At 42.1% G+C, this 27,348-nt stretch overlaps 1 protein-coding gene across 1 annotated transcript in view; it reads right to left on the reverse strand.

Moving 5' to 3' along the window:
- STARD9 (StAR related lipid transfer domain containing 9) overlaps nt 1–27,348 on the reverse strand; it is a 130,076-nt gene that overhangs the window by 39,116 nt on the left and 63,612 nt on the right. The window contains exons 7-17 of the mRNA XM_060294406.2: nt 26,065–26,177; nt 14,721–14,790; nt 13,219–13,291; nt 10,458–10,525; nt 9,288–9,385; nt 8,660–8,869; nt 8,397–8,494; nt 7,189–7,266; nt 6,693–6,764; nt 3,094–3,273; nt 36–74 (exon numbers count right to left, since the gene is read on the reverse strand). Coding sequence (XP_060150389.1) covers nt 36–74; nt 3,094–3,273; nt 6,693–6,764; nt 7,189–7,266; nt 8,397–8,494; nt 8,660–8,869; nt 9,288–9,385; nt 10,458–10,525; nt 13,219–13,291; nt 14,721–14,790; nt 26,065–26,177 — 1,099 coding nt within the window. The remainder of the gene's footprint in view (nt 1–35; nt 75–3,093; nt 3,274–6,692; nt 6,765–7,188; nt 7,267–8,396; nt 8,495–8,659; nt 8,870–9,287; nt 9,386–10,457; nt 10,526–13,218; nt 13,292–14,720; nt 14,791–26,064; nt 26,178–27,348) is intronic.

A 27,348-nucleotide genomic window follows, 5' to 3' on the forward strand; every position in this document is an offset into this window, starting at 1 on the left:
TTCTAGGATGATGTATGGAAGCACAGGATTTTTACCTTCTTGGTCCGCAGATGAAGTTTAACAGACACCAGATTCTAAGAAGAGTAAAGCACAAAAAAGAAGCACAAAAAGGAGAAAAGCACATCTAGAATCAAAAAAGACTGGAAGAGAGTACAAGAGAGGAGGGGGAAACTGGAGTTACTATCAATGAATCACTGGGTTAGTAGAAGACAAGGCCTTTGGCCCTTGGACTATAACAATGCAGTTTAAGACCACATAGCTCTGTTTGAGGAAGGCAGCAACACGGCAACAGAGATGCAAGTTTAGATATGTATTTATCTTTTCTTTTTTTTAATTTATTTATTTATTTTTGGCTGCATTGGGTCTTCGTTGCTGTGCACGGGCTTTGTCTAACTGTGGAGAGTGAGGGGCTACTGTCTGTTGCGGTGCGTGGGCTTCTCAATGCAGTGGCTTCTCTTGTTGTGGAGCATGGGCTCTAGGCACACGGGCTCAGTGGTTGTGGCTGGAGGGCTCTAGAGCGCAGGCTCAGTAGTTGTGGCGCACGGGCTTAGTTGCTCTGCGGCATGTGGGATCTTCCTGGACCAGGGCTTGAACCCGTGTCCCCTGCATTGGCAGGCGGCTTCTTAACCACTGCGCTACCAGGGAAGCCCAAGATATGTATTTATAATTTACTGACTAACTTTTCCCTGTGTCCCGGGCACTGCGCCAAGTGCTTTACAGATAGCTCTCATTTAATCCTCTAACAACCCAGAACGTAGGTATTACGATCAGGAATCTGAAGCTGACAGGGGATAAGCTGCCCAGGGAGCCCACCCACTAAATAAGACAACCCCAGCTAGCATTCAGGTCTCTCCAGGTCCTGTGCCCACATGTTTCCAACCTCGCCAAACCACCTGCCCGGTGACTGATGTTTTTGAAGTGACTGGAAAGTTCTGCACTAGGCTTCACTATCAGCAGCCAGAAAGGAGGGCCCTGTAGCTCTCCCAAAATCGCCTGAGGAAAGACCCCTGGAAGGAATGAACAAGGCTCTGGCTCCTCCCGCACACCCACAACCAGCCAGAGCCCAGGCTTTTCCTCTCAGCCACTGAGGATCACACGATCCAACGGATGCCGGTCTCCAGACACTGCCATCCAGAATCGAGGGAGGGGGGTCAAGACCACTCTCAGGGGTTCAAGGTCAGCCCTGATGATGAGGCACATTCCTCCCAAAGGAATAAAGGCCATAGCACATCCCAACTTCTAGATCTGCAGAGCAGAAACTACCCCAAAATGTGCTGGCATCTCATTTAACATGGGCTGAGCTGGCGCCTGTGCCTGCTGCCCCTCTGCCTCTTTATGCCTGTTTATTGGGAGGGGCAGCAGCACAAAGGCAGTTATGAGATGAAGTCCAGGATATCAGTAACCTGCTCCACCCTCCCTTCCTGCTGCCCGCTCCCCACCTAAGGTGCTTCCCAAGGTGACTCAGGCAAACAGTTCCCAGGCCACTGCGAGGGACCAGTTCTGGGTCTGGAACCAAGTTAGCAAACAAAAACAGAGAATCTTGAGTGACTACTGTTATACTACTACCCAAACCAGGATCTAAACAAACAAAAAGGGGGGAAATGGGTACAAAACCTGCAGAAATGCCATGATTAGAAGTAGACTGAAATCCTGTTTCCCCAGGTTCACGTCCAGAACATGAGGGAGGGCGTGACCCCCAGTGCACTGACTTGGCCAGGACACCAGCACTCCAGCATCGTCCATCTCCGGCCTCCAACTCAATCTCCCCATCATCCTTCAGCCCTTTGCTGCTACCCTAAGCTCTGCCACTTGATGTCTAACTTCATCCACTCACTCCACCTCCAATCAGTATATCAGACCAGTTCTACTCAAATACTGAGCATTTTAATCCATCTGGTCTCTCCTTGACCTCCAACCTCTCCCCATGGTTCTGACAAATGGAACGATTGATAGCCTTTGGTGTTCAGATTTGTTATTAAGGTAACAGCCGCTTCTGCCTGAGGCATTTTCACTGAGATGATTTACACCGTGTCAAAAAAAGAAGCTACTTTAACCTTCTGTCTGGGAGGCTCAGTGTCTGACAACTTCCCCGAGGGCTTATCCTCAGAACACAGACTTTCTAAATGTGTGAGACGTGCCAACATCTCCCCACCACATGTACTGCAGCAATAGCAATCTGATTTCTCCAGGGATGACAGCAGCGTCACACATCCCCATAAACTCTGTTCCTTTTAAATGTCAGTTTAACGTGCTGGGGACAATTATCAAAATGAAGATTGGATTTTCAGTGAGCATAGGGATTTGGGCCATGTAAGGTATGTTCAGCCATCCATGGGGACTGTCCTTCTATAGTGGGACACTTTTGATGAGGACAGGATATGGGATTACATGGGTCACTAACCCTCAAAACACTTCATTCAGAAGTGAGGCCCTGGCCTCCAGGTGACAAAGAACCAGGGCAGCGAGGTCTCTGTGGAAGGCCTTCGCAACACTCTATTTTCTGTGGGTGGCTGCATGTCACGCCCTGGTCACCCCTCACCCCCCAGCTCTCTGGACTCCTGCACACTTTCTTGAAGCTTCCTAAATCTACTCCCTCTTTTCTCTCTTCTTTCCCAGGCAAACCTAGTAATGGAGAAGGGGGGTTGAATGAAGTGGGAAAGTACGGAAAGGGAACCGTTTCAGATCTTTTGATCCCTTTAGCCTCTGAAAGCCGTCTGTGAGCAGCCTGTGTTTGCAGGGAGCGCTCAGGAGTGCTGCCGGAATTTCGAGGTTAGGATTTCACCTCCATGACTGCACTCCTGTGCTTCAGAAAGCCGGATAAGGAATACAAGCAGCATTATTCTTACTTTAAAACAAGGAAATTTAGGCATAGAGAACAAAAGTAAGAGAGACAGTGGCAGCAGCTGAAAACCAAATGATTGTTCTGATTACTAGTCTTCTTCTGTATTCATACAAAAACAAAACAGATCGCAGTTGGTTGGCAGGCCCAGTTTCCTGAGGGCACACCTGAGGGCAGCTCTGCGGCTTTTCCCTCCCTGACCTCTGGGGCCAACGGCTTAAGGGGGGGGGGGGTGCGTCCGCCCGCCCGCTCACCTTGAGGTGATAGAGCACGACACCTGTGCTGAGCACATCGTCCTCCAAGGCCATCAGGTGTGGCAGGCTGGAGTCGATGACCAGCCCAGCCCTCCTCCTGTTGATGTCCACTCTGTAATGTTCCACGAGGGCCTTCCACTCGTTCCACTTACGGGCCCAGTCTTTAGTCAGCTGGTCAATCTGAGGAGACAGAGGAGGTGGTCCTGGACACTCAGTACAGGGAGCAGATGAACGGTTCAGCGCCATCTGGCCCGATTCCTCACGGCATCACTTCCTCACTTTCCTCCCCGTGACTATTCAAGTCCGCACATGGGCCCTTGCACCTCTGTGAGCTCTCTCTGTTTTCTAAGTTTTCCTCAAAAAGCAACTGTTACTTTTATAAATAGAAACTCAATAAATGTTGTTTTTAAATTTTTCTGCAATGAGCATGTATTGTTTTTATTAAAAAAAAAAGCACCATAAATGTTATTTTTAAAAATTATTTGGGGACTTCCCTGGTGGCACAGTGGTTAAGAATCCGCCTGCTGGGCTTCCCTGGTGGCGCAGTGGTTGAGAGTCCGCCTGCCGATGCAGGGGACACGGGTTCGTGCCCCGGTCCGGGAGGATTCCACATGCCGCAGAGCAGTTGGGCCCGTGAGCCATGGCCGCTGAGCCTGCGCGTCCGGAGCCTGTGCTCCGCAACGGGAGAGGCCACAACACTGAGAGGCCCGCGTACTACACACACAAAAAAGAATCCGCCTGCCAATACAGGGAACACAGGTTCAATCCCTGGTCCGGGAAGATTCCACATGCCACGGAGCAACTAAGCCTGTGCACCACCAACTACTGAGCCTGCGCTCTAGAGCCCGCGAGCCGCAACTACTGAGCCCACATGCCACAACTACTGAAGCCCGTGTGCCTCGAGCCCGTGCTCCACAACGAGAAACCACCACAATGAGAAGCCTGCACATCACAACAAAGAGCAGCCCCTGCTCGCCACGACTAGAGAAAAGCCCACACACAGCAACGAAGACCCAATGCAGTCAAAAATAAATAAATTAATTTAAAAAAATTAGTTGGGATTTGAGTCACATATCTATTGATATGTTTAAATTCCCCTCTTTCCACCCCCCCTCCTATGTGATCCATACTGGGAGTCCTCTTGTGAACTTCTTTCCCAAGGTGCAGCACCTTGAATTCTAATATAAGCTTGTATGCACCTCAAAAACCAACAAAGCACCAAGACGGGTCTCCCCAGGGAGAATGAAGGCTATGAAACTGGTCTGAACTACCACACAATAAAAAAATAACAACAGTAATAACTAATGTTATTAAACACTGAGGGCGAGGGGTGGTGTAAATTGGGAGATTGGGATTGACATATATAATACACACTACTATATATAAAATAGATAACGAATAAGGACCTACTGTACAGCACAGGGAACTCTATTCAATACTCTGTAATAGCCTATATGGGAAAAGAATCTAAGAAAGAGTGGATATATGTATATGTATAACTGATTAACTTTGCTGTACGGCAGAAACTAACACAACATTGTAAATCAACTATACTCCAATAAAAAATTAATTTAAAAAAACACTGAGGGCTTACTATGGATCAGGAACAGAGTTTTAAAAATAAACACACCAAGGATTAGAGGCCTTAAGCTAAGCCCACTTGGGAAACATGAAGGAACAATGTTGAATATAGGGTCCTTTTTATTTCTTACGGTGGAAATTGTTATCAAGGCAGGAAGCTTCTTTTGGGAGTGGAAGAACTGAGGAAGACCAGGAAAAGGAACTAGATTCATCTAAGTCCTTCTCTCATAAAGAGAAAACTTAAGGGAAAAAAAATCATGCCAAGTTTAGGTACAAGTATTTTATGACTCTAGAAACATTCTTTTTTGGGGCTGCCCTACGCAGCGTGTTGGATCTTAGCTCCCCGACTAGGGATCGAACCTGCGCCCCCAGCAATGGAAGCACAGAGTTCTAACCACTGGACCGCCAGGGAATTCCTGAAACATTCTTTTTAATGTTATAATCATTGAGTTGAAGTTTGAAAACTACAGGGTACCCGTGAAGGGCTGGGTTGGATTGGGCCCCGGCAGAGGTAGGTGGCAGGGCACATCCCCCTGGAGGTGCTGCAGAGGACACCTCCCCTCTGGCCAGCCTTCATCACCCACTCCTACCTGCCTAAGGTTGTAAGACTAGCAAGCGGCAGGTTCAAGTCCAGGTCTGCCGGCCTGTATAAAGTAAAAATGCTAATGTGCCTGGAATGAACCAAAAATCAGACCATATAGCTAAATACAGAATTTTTGAGAAACTTCTGGATATGTGAAGTAGTCCTAAAGTTTAGTTTGGGTAACAAAATATTGACATAGCCAGGATACTTTAATAACATATAAGGATGATGCAGTAGAGTACTGGAAATGGGGACATTTGTTTGCAAGACCTAAATCTAACCTGTCACCAAATAATGCCTGCTACTTCTTCCTTTTAAATGTCACTGGGGGACTTCCCTGGTGGTCCAGTGGTTAAGACTCTGTGCTCCCAATGCAGGGAGCACGGATTCGATCCCTGATCAGGGAACTAAGATCCTGCGTGCCGTGTGGCACGGCCAAAAAAAACAAAGTAAAAAAAAACTTAACACAAGTGATTAAAAAAAAAAAGTCTCTGGGAATCACCATTTGATTCAATCTCCCAAAATGTCCTCACCCTCATGGGGTCACAACAACAGTCTCTTTCCTTGTCGATCTCTCTGCTTCCAGCCCTCAATCCATTCTACATGCAACTGTCATATTAATTTACCCAATATACTCCTTTATCATGTCACTAACTGGGTTCAAGAAGCTGTGAGTAACCCTGTTCATGTCAAGTTCAAACCTCCTGAACTGGACCTCTCCTCCCCTCCCCTCCGCTCCTCTCTACCAGGAACACATATCCTAGCCAGCTTCGCTGCCCTCACACTCCGTGTGTCCACATGTCTCACACCAGCCCTTCTCTCACTTCCATGGCTTTGCTTCTGTTATCCCTCCCTCACCCCAATACCTCTGCCCATCTCCCTATCTAACAGACCCTATCCATCCTCCAAGGTCTAGTTCAAGTTCTCTGCCTTCCAACTGCAGCACTGAGGCTGGCCCTGAAAATTCCAAGCCACATTTGATTTCTTCCTTCCTAAGCTCTTTACGTCTAACTCACGTAAGTTATTTCATTTAATCATTCTCTAAATGTGCTTCCAACTAGACTGCAAGCCATCTGAGGGCAGGGACTTCTTTGTATCTCCTGCAGCATTGTGCTGAGCACCTAGTTGATGTCCAATGAATACATGTCATTGATTTACTTATTTACTAGAAAATAATTTTTTTCCTAGGCTACTGTCACTATCTGAAGGGAGTTATCATGATCCCCTGGGAAAACAAAGCAGAGTCAGAAAGCCAGTCACCAGTCCTATGACAAACACATCCCCCAACTCAAGGCTCAATGGAGACAAAGGCTGTCTCTATACAGAACCTCTCTGTCCTGGTGGGGGAGCAGTTCTGGCCCAGGAATGATGGAGTGAGGTCAGATCTATTTCCAAGGTGATGTGAAGCACAACTGAGTCTCCCCAACAGACCCACCTTCAATTCATTTTGGAGAGCCAGCTCCTTCAGATTTTCATCCTTTCCCTCATTCAATGAATGGAAGTTTCTCTGCACAAAGAGAGAGATGTGCTTCATGGGTCCCACCCTCACTCTTGTGAAGGAAAAGATGCAGATAAAGGAAAGACTTTATCGTTAAAAGCAGAAACAAATCAGAAGCCTAAGTAGTTGGGCTCAGATTGGTACAAAGAAGGAGAATTCAAGGAAATTTTTTCTGGAGGGCCCCATTCCCCGTATCTGCCCACATACAGAACAAGGGCCATTCAGGAAAATGCCCTTTGGACAGCAGAGAGGACACAGTGAGAGGGTGCCCACCCCATCTGAAACTACACAGGTAATCAGCGTAATCACCATCCTATCTCTGGCCTCTGCTCTACAAGCGTCACCTGACTGAGAACACAATGCAGCAGGGCTCAGATACCCTGCAGAAGAGAAGGGGCTCTGGAGGACAGAAAAGTCCTGACTGCCCACATACCAGCTCAAAGCTCAGCAGCATGGCTTTCAGTCTTCCAATCTCTTCCCTGAGTTCTCTGATCAACTTCACGTTTGCATCCTGAAACACAGAGAACTCGGTCACCACTGACTGATATCAGGCCCCGAATGGCTGTGAGATGCTAATCGCAATTAGCCTGGAAGAAGCGGGTTACTCCTTTGGAGTAACTTCTAGGGCAGTCTTTTCGAAGTGTGGTCCCAGGATCAGCAGCAACTTCACCTAAGAACTTGTGAGAAATGCAAATTCTGTGGACCACCCCCACTCCCGCAATGCCCCAACACCTATTCATCAGAATAGGGCTGGGCCCACCTGTGATTTAACAAACCCTCCAGGTGATTCTGATACACACTAAAGTCTGAGAATCACTGCCTAGAGCAGGAGGTCAGGTAGGTAATACAATACAAATGCCAGAGCATGTAAGGTGCTAATCTTCCTGTATTGAGTGTGACTAAACTTAGTACCTGACAAATTACATTGCCCTTTATTTTTTTTAAGTCTTTATTGAATTTGTTACAGTATTGCTTCTGTTTTATGTTTTGGTTTTTTGGCAGCAAGGCATGTGGGATCTTAGCTCCCCGACCAGGGATCGAACCCACATCCGTGCATTGGAAGGCGAAGTCTTAAGCACTGGACCGCAGGGAAGTCCCTACACTGCCCTTTAAAACAGTCCATAAATGGGCTGTATGTGGGCCACCCATTTGTGATCCCTGCCCTGGAACTTTTCACCGAAACTGCGAAGTAGATGAGGAACTTTTGGAATATTCTCATTATTAATTCAGCTTTCAAGACTAAAGGATTCCTCATATGCAACTTTTACCCAAAACAGAGACGGCACTGCAATTTGCATATGAAAAAAGGCACAGAGCAACATAAACTTGGAATAAAGGCAGTAAACACAGACACTTTTAAATGATCTTTCCTCGAGTGGCAACAGTGTACAAGGGCTCTTAAGACCAATGGCCTTAGATAAACATCTAAAATAAATTATTCAAAAAAGGCAACTGAATGAAGCCAGTTGAGATATGAGAGAATGGTATGACACTGAAAGAAAGAATTTCACTCCCTCGGCATTTGGAGAACAAGTCTGGCAGCTGGGGTGAGTAGAAAGAGAAGGAAATCAAATGACAGGAAAAAAGGAGAACTTGGAGTAAACTGCTGTACCAGACCAGGACTTCAAATGAAGGTCTCACCTCATTTACCCGTGGCTTGTTGATGATGTTTTTGGCGTTGGATGCATATCTCAACGTGCTCATGGTCTCACTGTAGCTAGTGTGTGCAGGAGACACGGCTGGGGTAGAAGGAGAAGGTTAAAACACACGCCACGCCTTTCCAACCCAGCCCATGACCACTGGCCTTGCTGCCGTCGCCCAGGCTGTCTGAGACCCTTGATGAAATGGGCAGCAGTGGCAGAGCACCAGTCTCAACACAGAAGCAGCTCCGGCAGCCTACTCACTGGCAACCATGATGGTTCTGGAGTTGCCTCCGAGGCTGTCCTTCAGCAGCCAGGTCAACACAGAGTCCCGGTAGGGGATGTAAGACTGCCTCTGGGAAGGTCCTGCTCCACTGCTGGTCCTGGAAGGAGAGCTAGGGATCCCACCGTCACTACCATCGCTCACTGTGCTGCCGAGGCTCTGGCAGCTGCTGAATACCTGAGAGTTCTGGGCTTAAAAGACAAAAAAATAATAAAAGTGGAAGAAAAAAAAGGAATTATGAAACAAATGCATTAAAACAAAGCAATGGTTGGAGAAGGCAGACTTAGCATCACACTTCCTAATCCCTTTCTGCCTATGACTGGATGCTTTAAGTATGGTTCCTGAATTAGACTCTGGACTCAAGAGATGGAATATTTAAGCCAAACAATTTTGTAGTTTCCCTTCTTTTTGGAATGAGAGTGGTAGGATGATGGTCACATTGTGTTCAAAAACTACAAATATCAATTTTTCATGCCCAAAGCCAGAAGGTAAACTTTATCAGAAAGAACCTTTTAAGTATCTACTCCATTTTGACAAAATCAAAACATATGAGTTATCTTTCAAAGTCTCCCCCTCCCACTCTGATAATCCAGGCTACCGTCAAAATACCTAAGGTGGAGATGACGATCCCCAGAGTCACAAGAGACTTGTTGATATTGGCTCCCTCAGTAATCCGGTCCTTACAGTAACTGGGATCTGCTCTTTCACTAAAACACAGTGGATGAAAAGAGAAACAAAAGTGAACAAGAAGACACTATCCTTACAATGCTGTTGAGAAACACTATCCATTATGTTGCACTTTGTGTAAAAGGTCCACATAATAAATCCCTTAGAATTCAGTTCCAGAAAAAATGTTACCATCATGTAACAAACTGGCATCCTTCTGCTTCTCAGGCAATAAAAATCAAACAATTCATTACATTTGGCTGCCAGAGCATTTTGAGTTAATACTTATTCACAGTAATGATACCAACATAGTTTTTTGGTATATACAATTCCCCTTTTGTTTTAATTTCACATATTAATGGCTTTATGCTGTGTCATTAATGGTTTCAAATTCCTTATTTAAGTAAATGTGAAATATTAGAAATACACACTTCCAGTTGGCTGATACAATTTCTTCCAGAAAGCACTTAAGCTTTTAAGGGAGTGGTGTACCATATTAATTATTTAGCAGTTTTAAAATAAGAAAATATGCCTTACTTCATGTTACACTTTTTTCTGACCACATTATTCCTGAGAGTTTCTTCTTTCTGGATATGTAAATGAGTACAATTCATGTTTCCTTCTAATACTTAAAAGGCAGTATCTGATCCCCAATGCCACAGTATTTTTTAAACCTTTTTTTTTTTTTTTTTTTGAGAGATGTGTAGAGCAGCATAAAATCAATATTAGGTCAAAGGAAAAAAGCACGCTAACTCAGTCCCCTCTACTTAGAGCACTGGTTTTCAATCTTGGCTATACACTGCTGGCACTCCTTCTGACTCCACTAATAATCTGATTTATTTGATTTGAGGTGCAACCTAGGCATTGGGAGCTCTAAAAGGTCCAGGTGATTTTAATGGGCAGCTAAGATTGAGAACCCCTAACATAAAATTTTTTAGCCCTCGGAAAACTACAGTTTCTTAACCTAGTATTCAAACAATTTGTTTCTTTTGTAGTTTTCTCAGGATGACTGAAATGTGTAAAAGGTGGGGAAAAGTTTATTCCCCGTAAAATGAGCAAGAACAAGGTCATTGTCAAGGGAGTAATTCCACTTGGCTTTGAGATCCTAATTACCTGCCTGCTAGGTCCACAAGGTTGATCTTGCTAGAGATTTCAGAGGGGAGGTGGTTCTCCAGGATTGCCTAAAGGGAGAGAAGATATTTAAAGCTTGTCACTTGGAACAATATGTTGTTTTTTTCCCATGACACCCTCCTAACCAAGGTGATATTCGGATTTTTAGCCAACTCACTCAAGAAATCTGTATTCTAATGTGTTCTGAACCAGATGAGCTCTCAATATCTGACAATCAGTAAGCCCTGAGTCCTGCCATCATTAAAAATGTGAGCAAAACTTCCATAGGGTAGGTGGGCAACCCCCCAACTAAGTCTCCCTAGCACGGTTTACCGGGTAAATGCTCAACTCTTCTCCAGGAGGCTCTGGCCCATCAGTAGAGATCCATAGTAGGTTTGGAGGAGCGGATGATGGGGCTTTGTCTCTTGTTAACCAGAGTCACAGCCTGTTAACTTGCTGGGCAGGACTCTGCCTCTCTCTGTTCTATCCAGGGTCATCCAGCCCTCAAGAGCAAAACCACCTTTCCTTTTTTTAAAAAAATTCAATATGGGGTTTTTGTTGTTGTTGCTTAATTTTAATGTTGTGCATCCATCACTAAAATCCAGTTTTAAAATATTTCCAATAACTCCCCAAATTCCAAGTCTGTTTGCAATCAATCTCCATTGCCATCTCCAGCCCTAGGTCACCACTCAATTTTCAATCTCTATAAATTTGTCTTCTCAGGATATTTCACACAGATGAGTCATACAATGTCTGGCTTCTTTCACTGTGCATAATTATTTTGAGATTCATCCAGGTTGAGGCATGTGTCAAAAGTTCAATTTTATTGCTGAGTAGTATTCCAGTGTATGAATGTACCATGGTTTATCTATTCACCTCTTGATGGACATTTGGGTTGTTTCCAGCTTTGAGCAATTACAAATAAAGCTGCTATGAATATTTGTGTACAAGTCTTTGTGTGGACATATGATTTCTTTTCTCTTGGGAAAATACCTAGCACAATGGCTGAATCATATGGTAGGTATATGTTTAATTTTTAAAGAAACTATTAAATTCTTTTTCAAAGTTGTTGTACCAGTAGTATAGTGTATGAGAACTCCAGCTCCTACAATCTTGCCAATATTTAGTATAATAATTCTTTTTAATTTTAGCTATTTTAAAAGGTGAGTAGTGATAGTTCATTTGGTATTAACTTGCATTCCTCTAATAATTAATGATGTTTGCATCTTTTCAAGTGCTTAATTGCCATCTGTATATTTTCTCTAGTTAAGTATCAGTTCAAAATTTCTAACCAATTTTTTTGAGTTGTTTTATTATTGAGTTTAGAGAGTTCTGTATATATTCTGGATACAAGTCTTTTATCTGACATATGTTTTACAAATAAATTCTCCCTGTGGCTTTTCTTTTAATAGTGTCTTTTGAAGAGCAGAAGTTTTAAATTTTGACCAATTCCAAATTTCAATTTGTTCTTTTGTTCAATTTGTGTTTTTAGTGCCATATCTAAAAAAACTTTGCCTAATCCAAGGTCACAAATGTTCTCCCATGTTATTTTCTATGAGTTTAATTGTTTTAGGTTTCACATTAGTGCCTACGATCCAGTATGAGTTAATTTTTGAATAAAGTGTACACTAAAGACTTTCAACAAATTTGGCAGTTGTTTTTGGCCATTATTTTTCAATTTTTTCTTATGCCTATTTTCTCTTCTTTCTTTCTGGGATTCCCATTACACTTATGTTGACACACCTGATGTCCCACAGGTCTGTGCAGCTCTGTTCATTTTCCTTCAGTTACTCTTCTTCAAATTGGATGATTTCTATTTGTCTATCTTCAACTTCACTAATTCTTCTGCCATCTCAAATCAGCACTTGAGTCCCATTAGTGATTTTTTCATTTCTGTTATTGTACATTTCCAGAATTCCCCCTTTTAAAATAATTTCTATCATTTTATTGAAATTCCCTAGAGTCATTATCATCATGTTTTCCTTTAATTCTTTAAAACATGGTTTCCTTCAGCTCTTGGAATGTATTTATATTAGTTGCTTGGAAGTCTTTGTATGCTGAATCCAACATGTGGAGCCCTTACAGTCAGTTTCTTGTTTTTTTTTTTAATTAATTAATTAATTTTTGGCTGCTTTGGGTCTTTGCTGCTGCACGCGGGCTTTCTCTAGTTGTAGTGAGCAGGGACTACTGCTCATTGTGGTGCGCAGGCTTCTCATTGCAGTGGCTTCTCTTGTTGTGGAGCACGGGCGCTAGGCAGGCGGGCTTCAGTAGTTGTGGCACGCAGGCTCAGTAGTTGTGGCTCACGGACTCTAGAGTGCAGGCTCAGTAGTTGTGGCACATGGGCTTAGTTGTTCCGTGGCATGTAGGATCTTCCCAGACCAGGGCTCGAACCCATGTCCCCTGCATTAGCAGGCGGATTCTTAACCACTGAGCCACACCAGGGAAGTCCCTACTTTTTAATTTTAATGTTTATTTTCATTTTAAATGCCCAGACTGATCATATAGATATTAAAGTACTTTGAAATGTTAAAAGTAAAATGTAGGTCAAAGATATTCTGATTAGTCTTTATGAAATGCCTCTACGCTTTCTGAGTGTGTAGCTTAGTAGACTGTGTGTAGGTCCTACTTATAATGTTAGGTCATATCAGAGGACCTATAAAGGGAAAGGTAGGAAGAAAGAAAAAGAAATAGGAAGGAAGACAGGAAATCAGTCAAAAGGGACAATGAAAGGAAGAAATCTAAGCAAATATAAGTGGTAACCAACCTGCGTATAGTAGATAGTGAAGATGGCATGGGATCTGCTGCTGGCCTCATGAACATGCGTTGCTGCTGTGATTCTGTGTATATAAGGGAAGAAAATTAGGACAAGGATTGTTTATGCATGTTGATCTTTAAGGATCCAAGGGGAACACAAGAGATGTTAGTGCTGAGGTTCACAAGTGAGGATCATGAAACACACGTTATTTAGTCTGTTATTGTTAGGAGAGTGGCCCCAAGAGGGCAGGAGCAGTGCTCTAGGTCCTGATATTTGAGAATAAAAGCGAGTGTAGATTCATATTAAACCACAATTAGAACTTTTTTTAAGCAATAGAAGTTAAAACTCAGAGTTGAAAGCGTGATACTAAAGAGTCATCAACCTGTAAGAATATCCCTAAAACAGACCCATTTAAATAAGACAAATGGACGTAGAGAGCTTGCTGGAGAAGAAGGCTCAAAGACAGAGAAAGTAAGTCATGATTAAACACAGAATATTAACTTTATAGTGCCAGAAAGGGCTAAAATGAGATCTTGAATTACATGAACATCATGCTTAAGCCAGGTAGAATTCATAGGCTCCCTGAAAGATTCATTCCAATCTTGACCCTTAAAGTCAAAAGAGTCTTCCCTTCATCTAAATCTAAGTCAATCTTGCCTCAGTTTAAGGCCAACTCATTGACTTCTGTTCTCAGAGGAGTTACAGAATTGAAGAAAAGAGTCAAAACCTAGAGGCTGATTTATTCAAGGATGAGAAGGACAAGGTAAGGCCTGACACTTAAAGATCAAGGAGCTCAGGGTACCCTGAAGACATGAAGCAAGTGCCTCCAGAACAGTTCCACGAAAGCCAAGGAACAGAATGTTAAATTTAAATTTCTTCCTTCATGTTCAGTGAGCTCAGACGTGTTATTAATAGGGTATGCAGAAGACTCTAAATTCCCCCAATTTTTTTTTTCAGGTAAAAAAGGCTATTTTGGGGGTGTAAAATGACATTCTGGGTATTTTATAGTAACTAAAAATAGAGTATTATCACAATTTACAATAGGTTTCAGGAGAGTCAATAGTATTTCATAGCAGATTCAAAACAGTCTTTTTTTGAGTAACCTTTATAGTATGCAAAACTAGAAGAAAAATGGTTTTCTGAAACATTTTAACTATATTAAACTATATTAAAGTATATCACCTCTATCAAGGAGAGGACAGTGCAGGCAAGAATCTGTTCTTTGATGAAAAACAGCAGAAGTCGTGTATTATGAGACAAAGCATAGAGTAATACTCTGGGCTTACTGCCTAATATTATTATACCCAAAACAAACTCCAGCTTCACCACTAGTGAGAAGAGCACTAGATCTCAGCCACTGCCCCCTGCACTGGGTACACTTCTGTTCTGAGAAAGGCCTGCTGATTGTGGATGTGGGGAGCTGCAGAGAGAGTACACACTGTGAAGGGGGATGAGAACACAGGAAATAAGAATGAGACTGAAAGAATGACAAGGACAAACAAACCTGTTACCTGTTTGCTATTCCCTCCTCCAAGAGCTGAATTACTTGCTTATAGCTGGTAACTACGTGTTGAGATAAACCTATCCAATTTGCAAGGAGGAAAAAAGAAATTAAAAATTTTTGGCAAAGTTTAACCTTTTCCTGTAGGTAATTAAATTTATCATCCTATTTCATATCAGTTGACAGACAAGAATGAGGGAACAACTTAATTCAGATCATAAATTAAGTCAACAAATATTTATTGGAAGCCTACTGTCAGGCATTGTGACAGTCTCTCTGGGAACATAGGTCTCTGCCCACACAGATATTATAGTCTAGAATTCATGTAGCGGTTATGCTAACAACAATGAAAAGAATAGCAATAACAATTCCTTACAATTTTGCTATATAGGTTATAAGAAAAGTTCTCATAAATTACCTCATTTGGCCCTCACAAAATTCCTGAGGCAGACAAGGGCTACGTGCCCCACAAAATGGCGGACTCGGTTTGACATACAAACCATACAGTACACATGTCCTTATCCTCCCACAGTTTACAATCATGAGAAGTTTTATGATACAAGATAATATGGCCAAGTGCCACAGGACTAGAAAGATAATAAATGCTGAGGAGATCAGAGGAGTGGTCAGGGAAAGCTCCATGGGGGAAGTGAGACTTGAATTTAGCCACTGTAGAATGGGCAGGCTTTAGATAGGTAAAGAGAGCTTAAGGGCATGAAAGTAAATCTTTATGGCTGGTTACCCACCAAGTCAAAAAAGGCCTTCACAACTGTGCTACAGAATCTCTGTATTAGAGATTCAGGAACCAAAGTAAATTTATGGGCTGATGAGCTGAACACACTTACACTAAAAATTAGCAAAGTAACTTGAACACTGACTGGATTTTTTTTTTTTTTTGCGGTACGCGGGCCTCTCACTGTTGTGGCCTCTCCTGTTGTGGAGCACAGGCTCCGGATGCGCAGGCTCAGCGGCCATGGCTCACGGGCCCAGCCGCTCTGTGGCATGTGGGATCTTCTCAGACTGGGGCACGAACCCACGTCCCCTGCATTGGCAGGCGGACTCTTAACCACTGCACCACCAGGGAAGCCCTGGATTTTTTATATTAAGGAATTATTACTATTATTTAGATGTGATAATAGTTTTGGGTATGATTTTTTAAAAAGACATACCTTATCTTTTAGGGCTACATACTAAAATATTTAGATGAATTGATGTGACATCTGGAATTTGCCTCAGAATAATATAGAATGTGGACAGGAATGTGGACAGGGCAGAATTTGCAAAGGGTTATTGGGTTATGGGTTACTGTGAAATGGGGGTACATTATACTAGTCTATTTTTGTTCAAAATGTTCAAAATTCTCTATAATAAAAAGAATTTTAAAAATTTAACCAAGGATAGGGACTTTCCTGGTGGTTCAGTGGGTAAGACTCTGTGCGGGTTTGATCCTTGGTCAGGGAACTAGATCCCACATGCATGCCGCAACCAAGAGTTCGTATGCCACAACTAAGAAGTCTGCATGTCACAACTAAGAAGTCCACATGCTGCAACTAAAAGACCCTGCATGCCTCAACAAAGATCCTGTGTGCTGCAACTAAGACCCGGCGCAGCCAAAAAAATAAAAATAAAAAAATAACCAAGGGTAGAGACCTTCTGCTTTCTGTAATGGCAAATTACATAATATAAACCAACCCTTCTGCTAAAGACTATTAGAAACAGCTGGACAAAATATAAAAGATATCAGTGTGAAGGCACAGAGGGATGATGAGACAGTGAAAAATTTCCAGGCTATATACTGGGGGAGGATGGAAGTCCACAGAGATAAGGCCGGCATTTGGGGACGCTTCTCCTCTGAGAGCATTTGCCAAACCTTGAGGAGAAGTGGCTGACAGCAGTTCTCTTGACAAACTCCCAGGTCTAGGGAGACACAGACTGCAGTCCACAGCCCACCTGGAGTGGACCCTATGGCACACCACATCTTTGGGTTGGAAACCCAAAGGGTTAAAACACAGGAATAAGGTTGAATTAATTAGAAGTAAATAGGCTCTGAAGGGATTACAGCTCAGCTTTGAACATTCTCAGTCCTTAAATTGGACTGATGTGATTCTGAATCACTAATGTGTGCAGGAACCTGGCACAAATAAATAAAAGTCTTCTGTACTGGCAGATATCACTGTTCTAGACCTATAAATGACTTCTATAAGCAATTTAGCAAATACTGTCTGGCACAAAATTATAACAAACCAGACACATAAGTAGACCTGACAACATAAATGAAAACCAGCAAAAATAATAGGGAATAGAAAGAGACCTAAGAAAGATCCAGATATTGGAGTTACAATAACTTTAAAGTAACTGTGCTTACTATTTTCAAGGGGCTAAAGACAAGATTATAAAATCTCAGAGAAAATTGGAAACTATAATAAAAAGATCAAATGTAGATTTGGGAAGTAAGAACTACTGTAAGTGAAAAAAAGAACTCATCTAAGTTTCTCATCTAAGTATCTAAGTTTAACAGCAGGTTAGACATAGCTTAAAAAACAATTAGTGAGGGCTTCCCTGGTGGTGAAGTGGTTAAGAACCTGCCTGCCAACGCAGGGGACACAGGTTCGAGCCCTGGTCCGGGAAGATCCCACATGCCATGGAGCAACTAAGCCCATGAGCCACAATTACTGAGCCTGCGCTCTAGAGCCCGCGAGCCAGAACTACTGAGCCCACGTGCCACAACTACTGAAGCCCGCACACTTAGAGCCCGTGCTCCGCAACAAGAGAAGCCACTGCAACAAGAAGCCCGCACACTGCAACCAAGAGTAGCACCCGCTCGCTGCAACTAGAGAAAGCCCATGCGCAGCAACGAAGACCCAATGCAGCCAAAACTAAATAAATAAAATAAATAAATTTATAAAAAAGTAAAAAAAACTATTAGTGAACAGGAACATATGTCAGAATCATACAACCAAAATAAAGCACAGAGAGCCAAAAGATACAAAGCATTATATAAGAGAGGGTAAGAATCATAAAGTATATATAACACACCTGTAATTGGAGCTCCAAAAGGAGAGAGTGGGGTAAAAGCAATGTTAGAAGTAATGGCTTAGAAATGTTTGCAAAAAAAGATATAAAACCACAGATTCAGGAAGCCTGACACAATTAAAAAAAAAAAAAATCTATCCCTCGGCACTTCATGCTAAACAGTTAAAAGCCAAAGACAAAGAGAAAAACCTTAAAGGAATTACTAAGATAACATCTCAACAGAAACAATGGAAGGCAGAAGTCAGTGGAATAATTTTTAATTGCTGAAAGAAAATAACCACCAACTTAAAATTCTATACTTAGTGAACTTCTCCTTTAAGAATAAAGAAGAAATAAAGTTATTTTCAATCAACTGAAAACCAAGAGAATTTGTAAACAGCAGACCCACACTAGAGGAAATACTAAAGATTATTTTTTAGCTGAAGGAAAATACCAGACAGAAGGTAGGAGATTTTAAAAAAAAGTTTAGACCACAATATTAGACTTTGATAAGTCAATGACCCATGCTGTAATCTCTACAATGACTACTAAAATAATAATAAGACAATGTGTAAACAGTAAGCTAAAAGAGGAGAAATATGGGATAATTTTAAAAATTAACCAACTCAAAAATCATGAAAGTAGAGAAAAAGGAACATAAAACAATGTAAAGAGAAAACACAATGTAACAGAATTAAACCCAAATAAAATTAGTAATTATATTAAAAATAAACAGACCAAAATATGCTTGAAGTATGCTCAAATCACAAGACCAAAATTGTGATGCTAGATAAAACAAAGCAAAAGCCAAATATTTTATTTAAAAAAAAAACACACATCTAAAACATATGGATATAGAAAGGGAGAAAGTATAAAAAAGATTAAAATGCCAACACTAACCAAAAGAAAGCTACAGTAGTTATAGTAATTCCTGACAAAGTAGAGTAGACTTCACGGCAAAGCATTATTAGAGATAAAGAGGGATCCTTCAAAACGACAGAAGCATTCATCAAGAGGATTTAATCATTCTAATTTTGTATGCACATGATAATAGTCTCAAAATATATAAAACAAAAATTGCTGGGATTAAAAGGAGAAAAAGACATTCATAGTCATAACAGGAAATTTTAACTAGCCTTTCTTATTATCTCATAAAACAAGCAAAAAAAAAATCAATAGGGTTATAGAAGGTTTAAGCAATGCAAATAACAAACTTGACAAATAGTATTATATCAATGCTATACCCAACTACTGCATAATTATTTTTAAGAACACATGGAAAATTTACAAAACTTAGCCATATGCTAGGCCACAAACCAAATTGTTATACATATATATTTTTTAAATGAAATCATATAGAGTGTTCATTGAATGCCATTCTCTTAAAGTAGATACCTATAATAAAATAGAACTATAAAATCTCCAAATATTTGAAAATTAAGAAATGCAATTCTAAATAACCCATGGGTCAAAAAAGAAATCATTATGAAAATTACATACAATTTTAAACTAAATAATGATAAAAATACTACACATTAAAATGTGTGCAGTGCAGCTAAAGTTATATTTACAGAAAAATTCATAGCTGTAAAATATATTAGGAAAGAAAAAAGGATGAAAATCGACAAGCTAAGCATCTACTTACAAAGGTTACAAAATCAGCAAATTAGACTCAAGGAAAGGCTGAATAAAATAACAAAAATATGAACAGAAATTAATAAATACAAAATAAACTTATAGTGGAGGGAAGCCACAAAACCAAAAGTTGATTTTTTGAAAAGACAAATAAAATTAATAAGTCCTTAAATTGAACAAGAAAAAAGAGACAAGGGATAGATAACCAGTTAGGAATGAAAAAAGAGATCCTACATTTAAAGAGTCATCTTACACATAAAGCGTAAGAGGATATTACTCTTTATGCAGATACATGTCTTACATTTAGAGGAAGTGGATTTTTTAGAAAAATACAATTTACCAAAAATTGGTGCAATAAAAAATAGAATATTTGAAAGAAATCAAATCTATAATCTTAAACCTTCTCATCAAAAAATCCTCCAGACTCAGAAGGCTTTGCCAGCAAATTCCACCAAATATTTAAGGAGGAATAACCCCAATCTTACAAGAAGTCTTTCAGAAAAAAGAAAGTCTTTCAATCTTACAAGAAGTCTTTCAGCATCTCTCAACTCATTTTAGGAAACAAACATAACCTTTATACTTAACCCTGATGAAGGAAAATGGAGAATCAGAGAAGGATAAAGAAGAGAAGAGGAGGAGGAAGAAAAACAGGACAAGGAAGATGATGATTAGAGGAGAATTTCACTCTTGAACATACATGCAACAACTCCCAACAAAACACTGGAAATCCAAATTCCGCAGTATATACAAAGGAAAATATATCACAGGTAACTTGGGTCTATGCTAGGAATGCAAGACTGCTATAGCATTCAAAAATCAGTGTAATTCACCTTATTAACAGGACAAAGGACACAAATCATACAATATAGACAAGCATATATAAAGCAAATAAAATTCAGGGACTTCCCTGGTGGTCCAGTGGTTAAGAATCCGCCTTCCAGGGCTTCCCTGGTGGCACAGTGGTTGGGAGTCCGCCTGCCGATGCAGGGGACACGGGTTCGTGCCCCGGTCCGGAAAGATCCCACATGCTGCCGAGTGGCTGGGCCCATGAGCCATGGCCGCTGAGCCTGCGCGTCCGGAGCCTGTGCTCCGGAACGGGAGAGGCCACAACAGTGAGAGGCCCATGTACCACAAAAAAAAAAAAAAAAAAAAAAAAAGAATCCTCCTTCCAATGCAGGGGATGGGGGTTCAATCCCTGGTCAGGGAACTAAGATCCCACATGCCGCGGGGCAACTAAGTCTGCGTGCTGCAACTACTGAGCCCACATGCCACAGCTACAGAGCCCACGTGCTCTGGAGCTCATGCGCTGCAACTACTGAGCCCGCGGACGCTCTGGAGCCCACGTGCCACAACTAGAGAGAAGCCCATGCACCACAACAAAGAGCCCGGCTGCTGCAACGGAAGATCCTGCATGCCACAACTAAGACCTGACGCAGCCAAAATAAATAAATAAATAAGTATTTTTTAAAAATTCAATGGCTGTTTATGTTTTTTTAAAAATTCCTAGAACCCCTTCCATTTCCCTTTCGTGAACAATTTAGTCCTAAAGTCCTTACGTGGAGCAGAGCAAGGCAGGCAACCACGTCAGGGTGAAGAGCCTGAGAAGAATAAGGAGGGCGTCCCCACAGAGGGAAGGCCTGGCGTGAGAGTGGGGTGAGGAGGGGATGACACGGGTGGCAGCCCAGCACAGAAAGTCAGAGCCTGATGGGCTGAGCAGAGCGTCCCCACAGAGGCAGCCCAGTGCAGGGCATGGGAGCCCGGGGAAGGTGAGCAGGCTACCCATGTGTGGGGGCAGCCTGCCGTGAGAAGCCAGAGGCCCAACAAGGAGAAAAAGGCATCCCCACAGAGGGACTGGCAGCGGAACAAGATTTCTAAGTTGGCGTGAGGAGGTGGCCCAGCAAAAGAATACCAAGACCAAGAAGGGTATGGAAGGTACCTGCACAGTGAGGGGTGGGGACAGGCAGCCCTGCACGGAGCGCTGGAATGCAGGCACGGTGAGCATGGCTTCTTGTGGTGAGAGGCACAGCCAGGTGAGGCGGGCATCCACATAAGAGAGAGGACAGCAATGACAAGACTAATTACACATGGGGGTGGAGGGATCGATCAAAGAAGCATTTCCACCTTTGGATAAAGGAATTACAAATCTGGAAAGGGAGAAATCCAGAATGAACCCTGCTGTGTTGGACTGCAGTTGGAAGTACTGGTGTGAACATATATTAGCTCTGTCCACTCAGAAGGACTAGGAGTTGCAGCATCTCAAAAGCAATGAGCATACCTAGAACTTAGATCTTGGCTTCCAAAAACTTTTCTCCAATAAAAAGGACCAGATTACATATAGAATAGATAAACAACAAGGTCCTACTGTCTAGCACAGGGAACTATATTCAATATCTGAGACAAACCAAAATGGAAAAGAATATTAAAAAAGAATGTATATATATGTATAGCTGAAGCACTTTGCTGTACAGCAGAAATTAACACAACATTGTAAATCAACTATACTACAAATAAAAAAAAAAAAAGAAGAACCAGGGCTCCTGGGAGAAACGGCTGATTCAAAGACTGAGGCAAGGAAAGCAGATGAACCTCAAACATCTCCTGTCAGAAAGCAAGGAAGTGCTCAAAGAATGATGGCGATATGCCAAAATGTCACAGGAACACACCTGAAGTAGATTCCATTGGCTAAATCTGGAATAATTGGAGCATCAAAATAAAAAATAGTAGTAACAGAAGGCAACTCATTCAATAAAATAAGAAACCATGAGTCTATGCCAACATAAATAAATTAATAAATAAACTGAATGTCAGATGAGGATAGGACACACACATGGTTTCACAGGACCGCACCCACAAAAAACACTTGTTGATTACAAAAGGGAAACAGCAATTTCAGAGTGAAGAAGCCTGGCAGATATGACCTTAAGTGAGGAAATTAAAAATCATGAGTAATGGGACACATCAAAATTGTGCACCACTTAATGGTATCAAGTTCATGACAGTCAAGGGAGACCAAGAAGCCTTCCAGACTGGAGAACACTAGAGAGACACCCTAACCAAAGGCAACCCTTAACTCTCAAATGGACAACTACTGGGACAATTAGTGAAACTTAAATGGGTTCTAAGGATCAGATGGTAGCAATGCATCAAAGTTAATTTCCTGATTTGGATGGTTGTGTTGTAACTATACAGGAGAACATTGTTGTTTGAAAGAAAAACACCCTAGAATAATCGGGGGTAAGGGTCATTAGGTTGGCAATTTACTCTCAAATGGTTCAAGTAAAAAAGTTCTTTAGGGACTTCCCTGGTGGCGCAGTGGTTAAGAATCCACCTGCCAATGCAGGGAACATGGGTTCGAACCCTGGTCGGGGAAGATCCCACATGCCGCGGAGCAACTAAGCCCATGCGCCACAACTGCTGAGCCCGCACTCGAGAGCCTGCGAGCCACAACTACTGAACCCTCGTGCCACAACTACTGAAGTGCGCACGCCTAGAGCCCATGCTCCGCAACAAGAGAAGCCACCGCAGTGAGAAGCCCATGCACCGCAACAAAGAGTAGCCCCTGCTCTCCGCAACTAGAGAAAGCCCGCGTACAGCAACGAAGACCCAATGCAGCCAAAAATTTTAAAAATGTAAAAATAATGTTCTTTATACTATATTTGCAATTTTTTCAAAAGTTTGTTTCAAAATTAAAAAATAAAAACTCTTGGGCTTCCCTGGTGGCGCAGTGGTTGAGAGTCCGCCTGCCGATGCAGGGGACACGGGTTCGTGCCCCCGTCCAGGAAGATCCCACATGCCGCGGAGTGGCTGGGCCTGTGAGCCATGGCTGCTGAGCCTGCACGTCCGGAGCCTGTGCTCCGCAATGGGAGAGGCCACAACACTGAGAGGCCTGCGTACCGAAAAAATAAAATAAAATAAAATAAAAATAAAAACTCTTAGAAAACTAAGATAAAAAAGAGAATTCCCTTAACCTGCTAAGGCAGTGCTTCTCAAAGCTGCTGCACAGACTGGAGCCAGTTCTCAAACAGTTACTGATGTGCGATGAGACAGGTACAGAAACCTTTACAACAATATTACAAATTTTATATCTTTTGAATCTAATAAAGAAGAATTTGGGCTTATAACTAAGATGTCTTTTTCTTTTTTTCTAGTAATTCATCTTTATTTTATCAAAGTATTTGTTTGCCATGGATTGGAAATTTTTTTAAAAACCGGTCCTTCCTCACAGATAGTTTGAGAAGTGTGTGATAAAGAGTATCTATTAACAACAAATGCTACTGCAAACACCATAGTAAAATGTTGAAGCTTTCCCCTGGGAACAAAACTAAATACTGTTACCACTCTTATTTCATATGGCACTAGAGGTCCTAGTCAGTGTAGAAAGGCAAGGAAAAAAAGGTGTAAGAATTAAAAAAACAAACACACAAAAATACTCATGTGCAGAATGAGTATAAAGAAAATACAAAATAATTTTTTTCAGAGTCCCAACTACCCTCTTCCAACAACCTCCTGCTTTGTACCCATCCCTGTATATTAAGATAAAGACCAAAGCAAAAATATGATAGCGCCTTTGTCTCACTTAAGTATCACTTTAGACCCTGTAACCATTGGACTTCTATGTGTGCTTTGGGCAGGGCCCTGTACATTTCAGATTTCAACTTAATCTGTCATCTAATTCATAAACTTTAACGAAAAGTAAGAGGCTACCCCTTTTCTTTTCTTGGATTTAGGCAGCTATCAAGTTCAGGCTTATAGTTCTAAACTGGAACTACAAGTTCTTTAAAGGCCTTGTATCTTTCATATTTCCCCATGGCAACCTGAATAGTATAGGCATCCAGCAAGTACTCAATAAATTCCTGTAGAATTGGTTTCAAAGCAGAAACCACTTTCTGCTTTGGAATCGTATTCACAGAATATATGAGCCGAAGATAGAGAAAGATAGGCAGACAGACTGGCAGGTAATATAAATACTAAATGAATAAAGAAAGCAAACATTTTTAAAAATAAAAAGTTTGCTGTAATGCCATCAGAGGGTAGTAATGGGAATAAGTTCAGAGTGACTATTTAGGGTCTCGGCTTCCCAGGCTGGCTCTATACTATGTGAGCTCATGGCTCCTTTACTAGGAAATAAGAGAAATGTCCACCTGTATTTGTAATGATTTGAGAAAGTCCAGACCAACTTTAAGAAACATGTAACCCAAAGGACCTAAGAGACTTTTTGCTGGTTTAGAATTATTTCTTACCAAGCATCCTTCCTCTCCACAAGGGTTCACTCATGAAGGTATCCAAAAGAGCCCTGAGATTTAAGTCTGATCCTGTCGCTGGGTATATGACCCAAGCTGTACCACCCTGCGTGAATTCTCAGGGTTTCAGGTACTATGCCAATCAAAGAACCTATGATCAGAGGTCTCCTCCATGTACAGGATTCTGTCCCATTCTTCTCTTCCAGTCCTAGAAAAGGTTCCCAGTTCCAACCCTGCCCCAACCAGCTGTGCAACTTTGGGAACATCCCTTAACTTCTTCCAGACTTCATTTCATCTTCTGTGCAACGAAGACATCGGGACTACATCTGAGGTCTCCTCTAGTTACTCCCCCTACCCGCCCCCCACACCCAAAAAGCACATTAAGATAAAAATAAATTAAAATATGAGAAACTGTGGCACTAGTGCATCCACTCATGGTCTGCCTTCAAATTACTGTTTTACACAGAAATATATATCCACAGAGTTTTACAGAGGAATCTCCAACTGGCTCCTAGCAAAGTAAATGGTATTTTCATCATTGCTTCCAGGCTGCCAATTACGATGGAACATTTGGGAAAAGACTCAGCAGAATCAGTGACTGGCACACCTACTGAGTCATCCATTAGCCATGCCCTGATCAGAGAAGAGACCAGCTCTTGATCTTTCATGTCCCTCTCCTTGTCAAGATTTAAATAAGCTTCCCCCACAAAAGAACCCAACAGTTTCTACTTAATAGCAAGATTCAGCCTAATGGAATAAGACAGATGGAACCAAACACCAAGTATCAGTGCTTGATGAGGAAACAGCAAGTAGACCCTGTTCCATGTCTGACATCTCCCCTTGTCCCTGACTATCACCACCACTGGAACAGAAAGTGCCCCGAAAAGGAGACTGGATGACCTGGGAATCAGTCCCAGCCCTGCTGGACCTGGCACCACAGACCCAGCCCTATTCCATGTCACTTTCCCCCTCACTCCCCATGCTTTAGACACACTGGCCCCCTTGACACCACCAAGCCCTTCACTCAGGGCTCTAGCCCATGCCGCTCCCTCAACCCGAAACACTCTTCCTCTTGCTACGCCATTCTTCACACAACTGGCTCCTGTATCCACTCCAGGTTCAGCTTAAAATGTTACCTCCTCAGGGAAGCTTTCCTGACCACACCATGCAGATGGGTTGCCTACACCACCCAGTGTTCTTTGCCATCACTGTATCTATTTATCTTTTTATTAGCCCTTATTACAACTGTAAGTAGTGCTTGTTTTCTGACTCACCCCCACAAGAGTATAACTTTGCCTGGGAGGGCAAGACTGCCTTTTCTACTTATTGGTACCTATTTGGCATCTAATACCAGTAGCTGGCACATAGTAAGTATTCATTATACGTTTGTTGAATGAATCAGCAACCATCAGGAGAGCTTCCTAGGCTTCAGTTTAGTCTCAGACCTCCAGGACCACAGTAGCTCACCTTGTACATAGGGCCCCATCTCTGGGTGCTCCCTGACCCGCAGATTATAGGTCTTTTTTTGATCAGACTGTTTCAGCAGATCCCGCACTCGTTCATTATAGATTTCCAGGAAGCTAGAGACATGTAGAAAAAGGCATATAATTAGATCTTGAAAAAATGTGGGAAAAACACTAAGCCAAGAATCAGAAGGTCCTAGTTCTAGTTCTACCTCTGACAGTCTAAGACCTTGGTCACGCCAGGTTTCCCCCTTGAGTCTCGTTCTGCATGTGTACAATAGGGTTTTGAGCATTGGTTGTCATTACTCCACAGTTTCAGGTTTACAGTGTCAGTGCTGATTCAAGTTTAGCCTTCAAGAGGCTATTTCAGCCATGGGTTTAGGCTGCCACCAGCCTGTGCCTCGATCAGGCCCCCATAGCATAGAGTCTACAAGCATGTTTCTTGAAGTGGTTTTCAAATGTGATCTTTGAGCTCTATTATTCACTGAAGGCATCTCAAGGGCCATGCTGAGCAACACAGGAAGCTAAGTGAGAAGGGTCTGCTCCCCACCCCTAATTTAAGTAGCAGAATTCTCATTTTACCTGTCTTATACACTGGGATTCTGTTGAAGATATGCTGTCTCATTGGTATCTACTGGCATTTTATGCCTTTTTAAAATAATAACACAGCTACAATTCTTAATTAAAATCAGTATATATTTTGTTAAATAAGAAAGCAGACTTCTCACAGAAAGGTCTTCCTCACTGGAACACAGATGCTTGCCTGTGGAGCCAGCAGTCAGAAAAAAAGGCTCCAGTTCAAAGCTGCTCTCTGCACACTCTTCTTATTAAATTTTTCTCCTTAATCTTCTCATATTTGGACACAGGAACTCCAGATATCTCTTAGAATAGTGGTTCCCAGATTTCACAGACAACAGAACACCTAACATATATGTATATGTTTATACACATAGAGGTTTGCAAATTTTTACTTTATAAACTTAAAAAATGTAAAAATAGTGTTCACAATCATTTAATTTTAAAAACATATAGTTGGGCTTCCCTGGTGGTGCAGCAGTTAAGAATCCGCCTGCCAATACAGGGGACACGGGTTCAAGCCCTGGTCCGGGAAGATCCCACATGCCGCAGAGCAACTACTGAGCCTGTGCTCTAGAGCCCGCCAGCCACAACTACTGAAGCCTGCGCACCTAGAGCCCATGCTCCGCAACGAGAAGCCACAGCAATGAGAAGCTCGTGCACTGCAATGAAGAGTAGCCCCTGCTCGCTGCAACTAGAGAAAGACCGCACA

Source organism: Globicephala melas, chromosome 2 (genome assembly GCF_963455315.2).
Source record: "Globicephala melas chromosome 2, mGloMel1.2, whole genome shotgun sequence".
Classification (NCBI taxonomy): Eukaryota; Metazoa; Chordata; class Mammalia; order Artiodactyla; family Delphinidae; genus Globicephala; species Globicephala melas.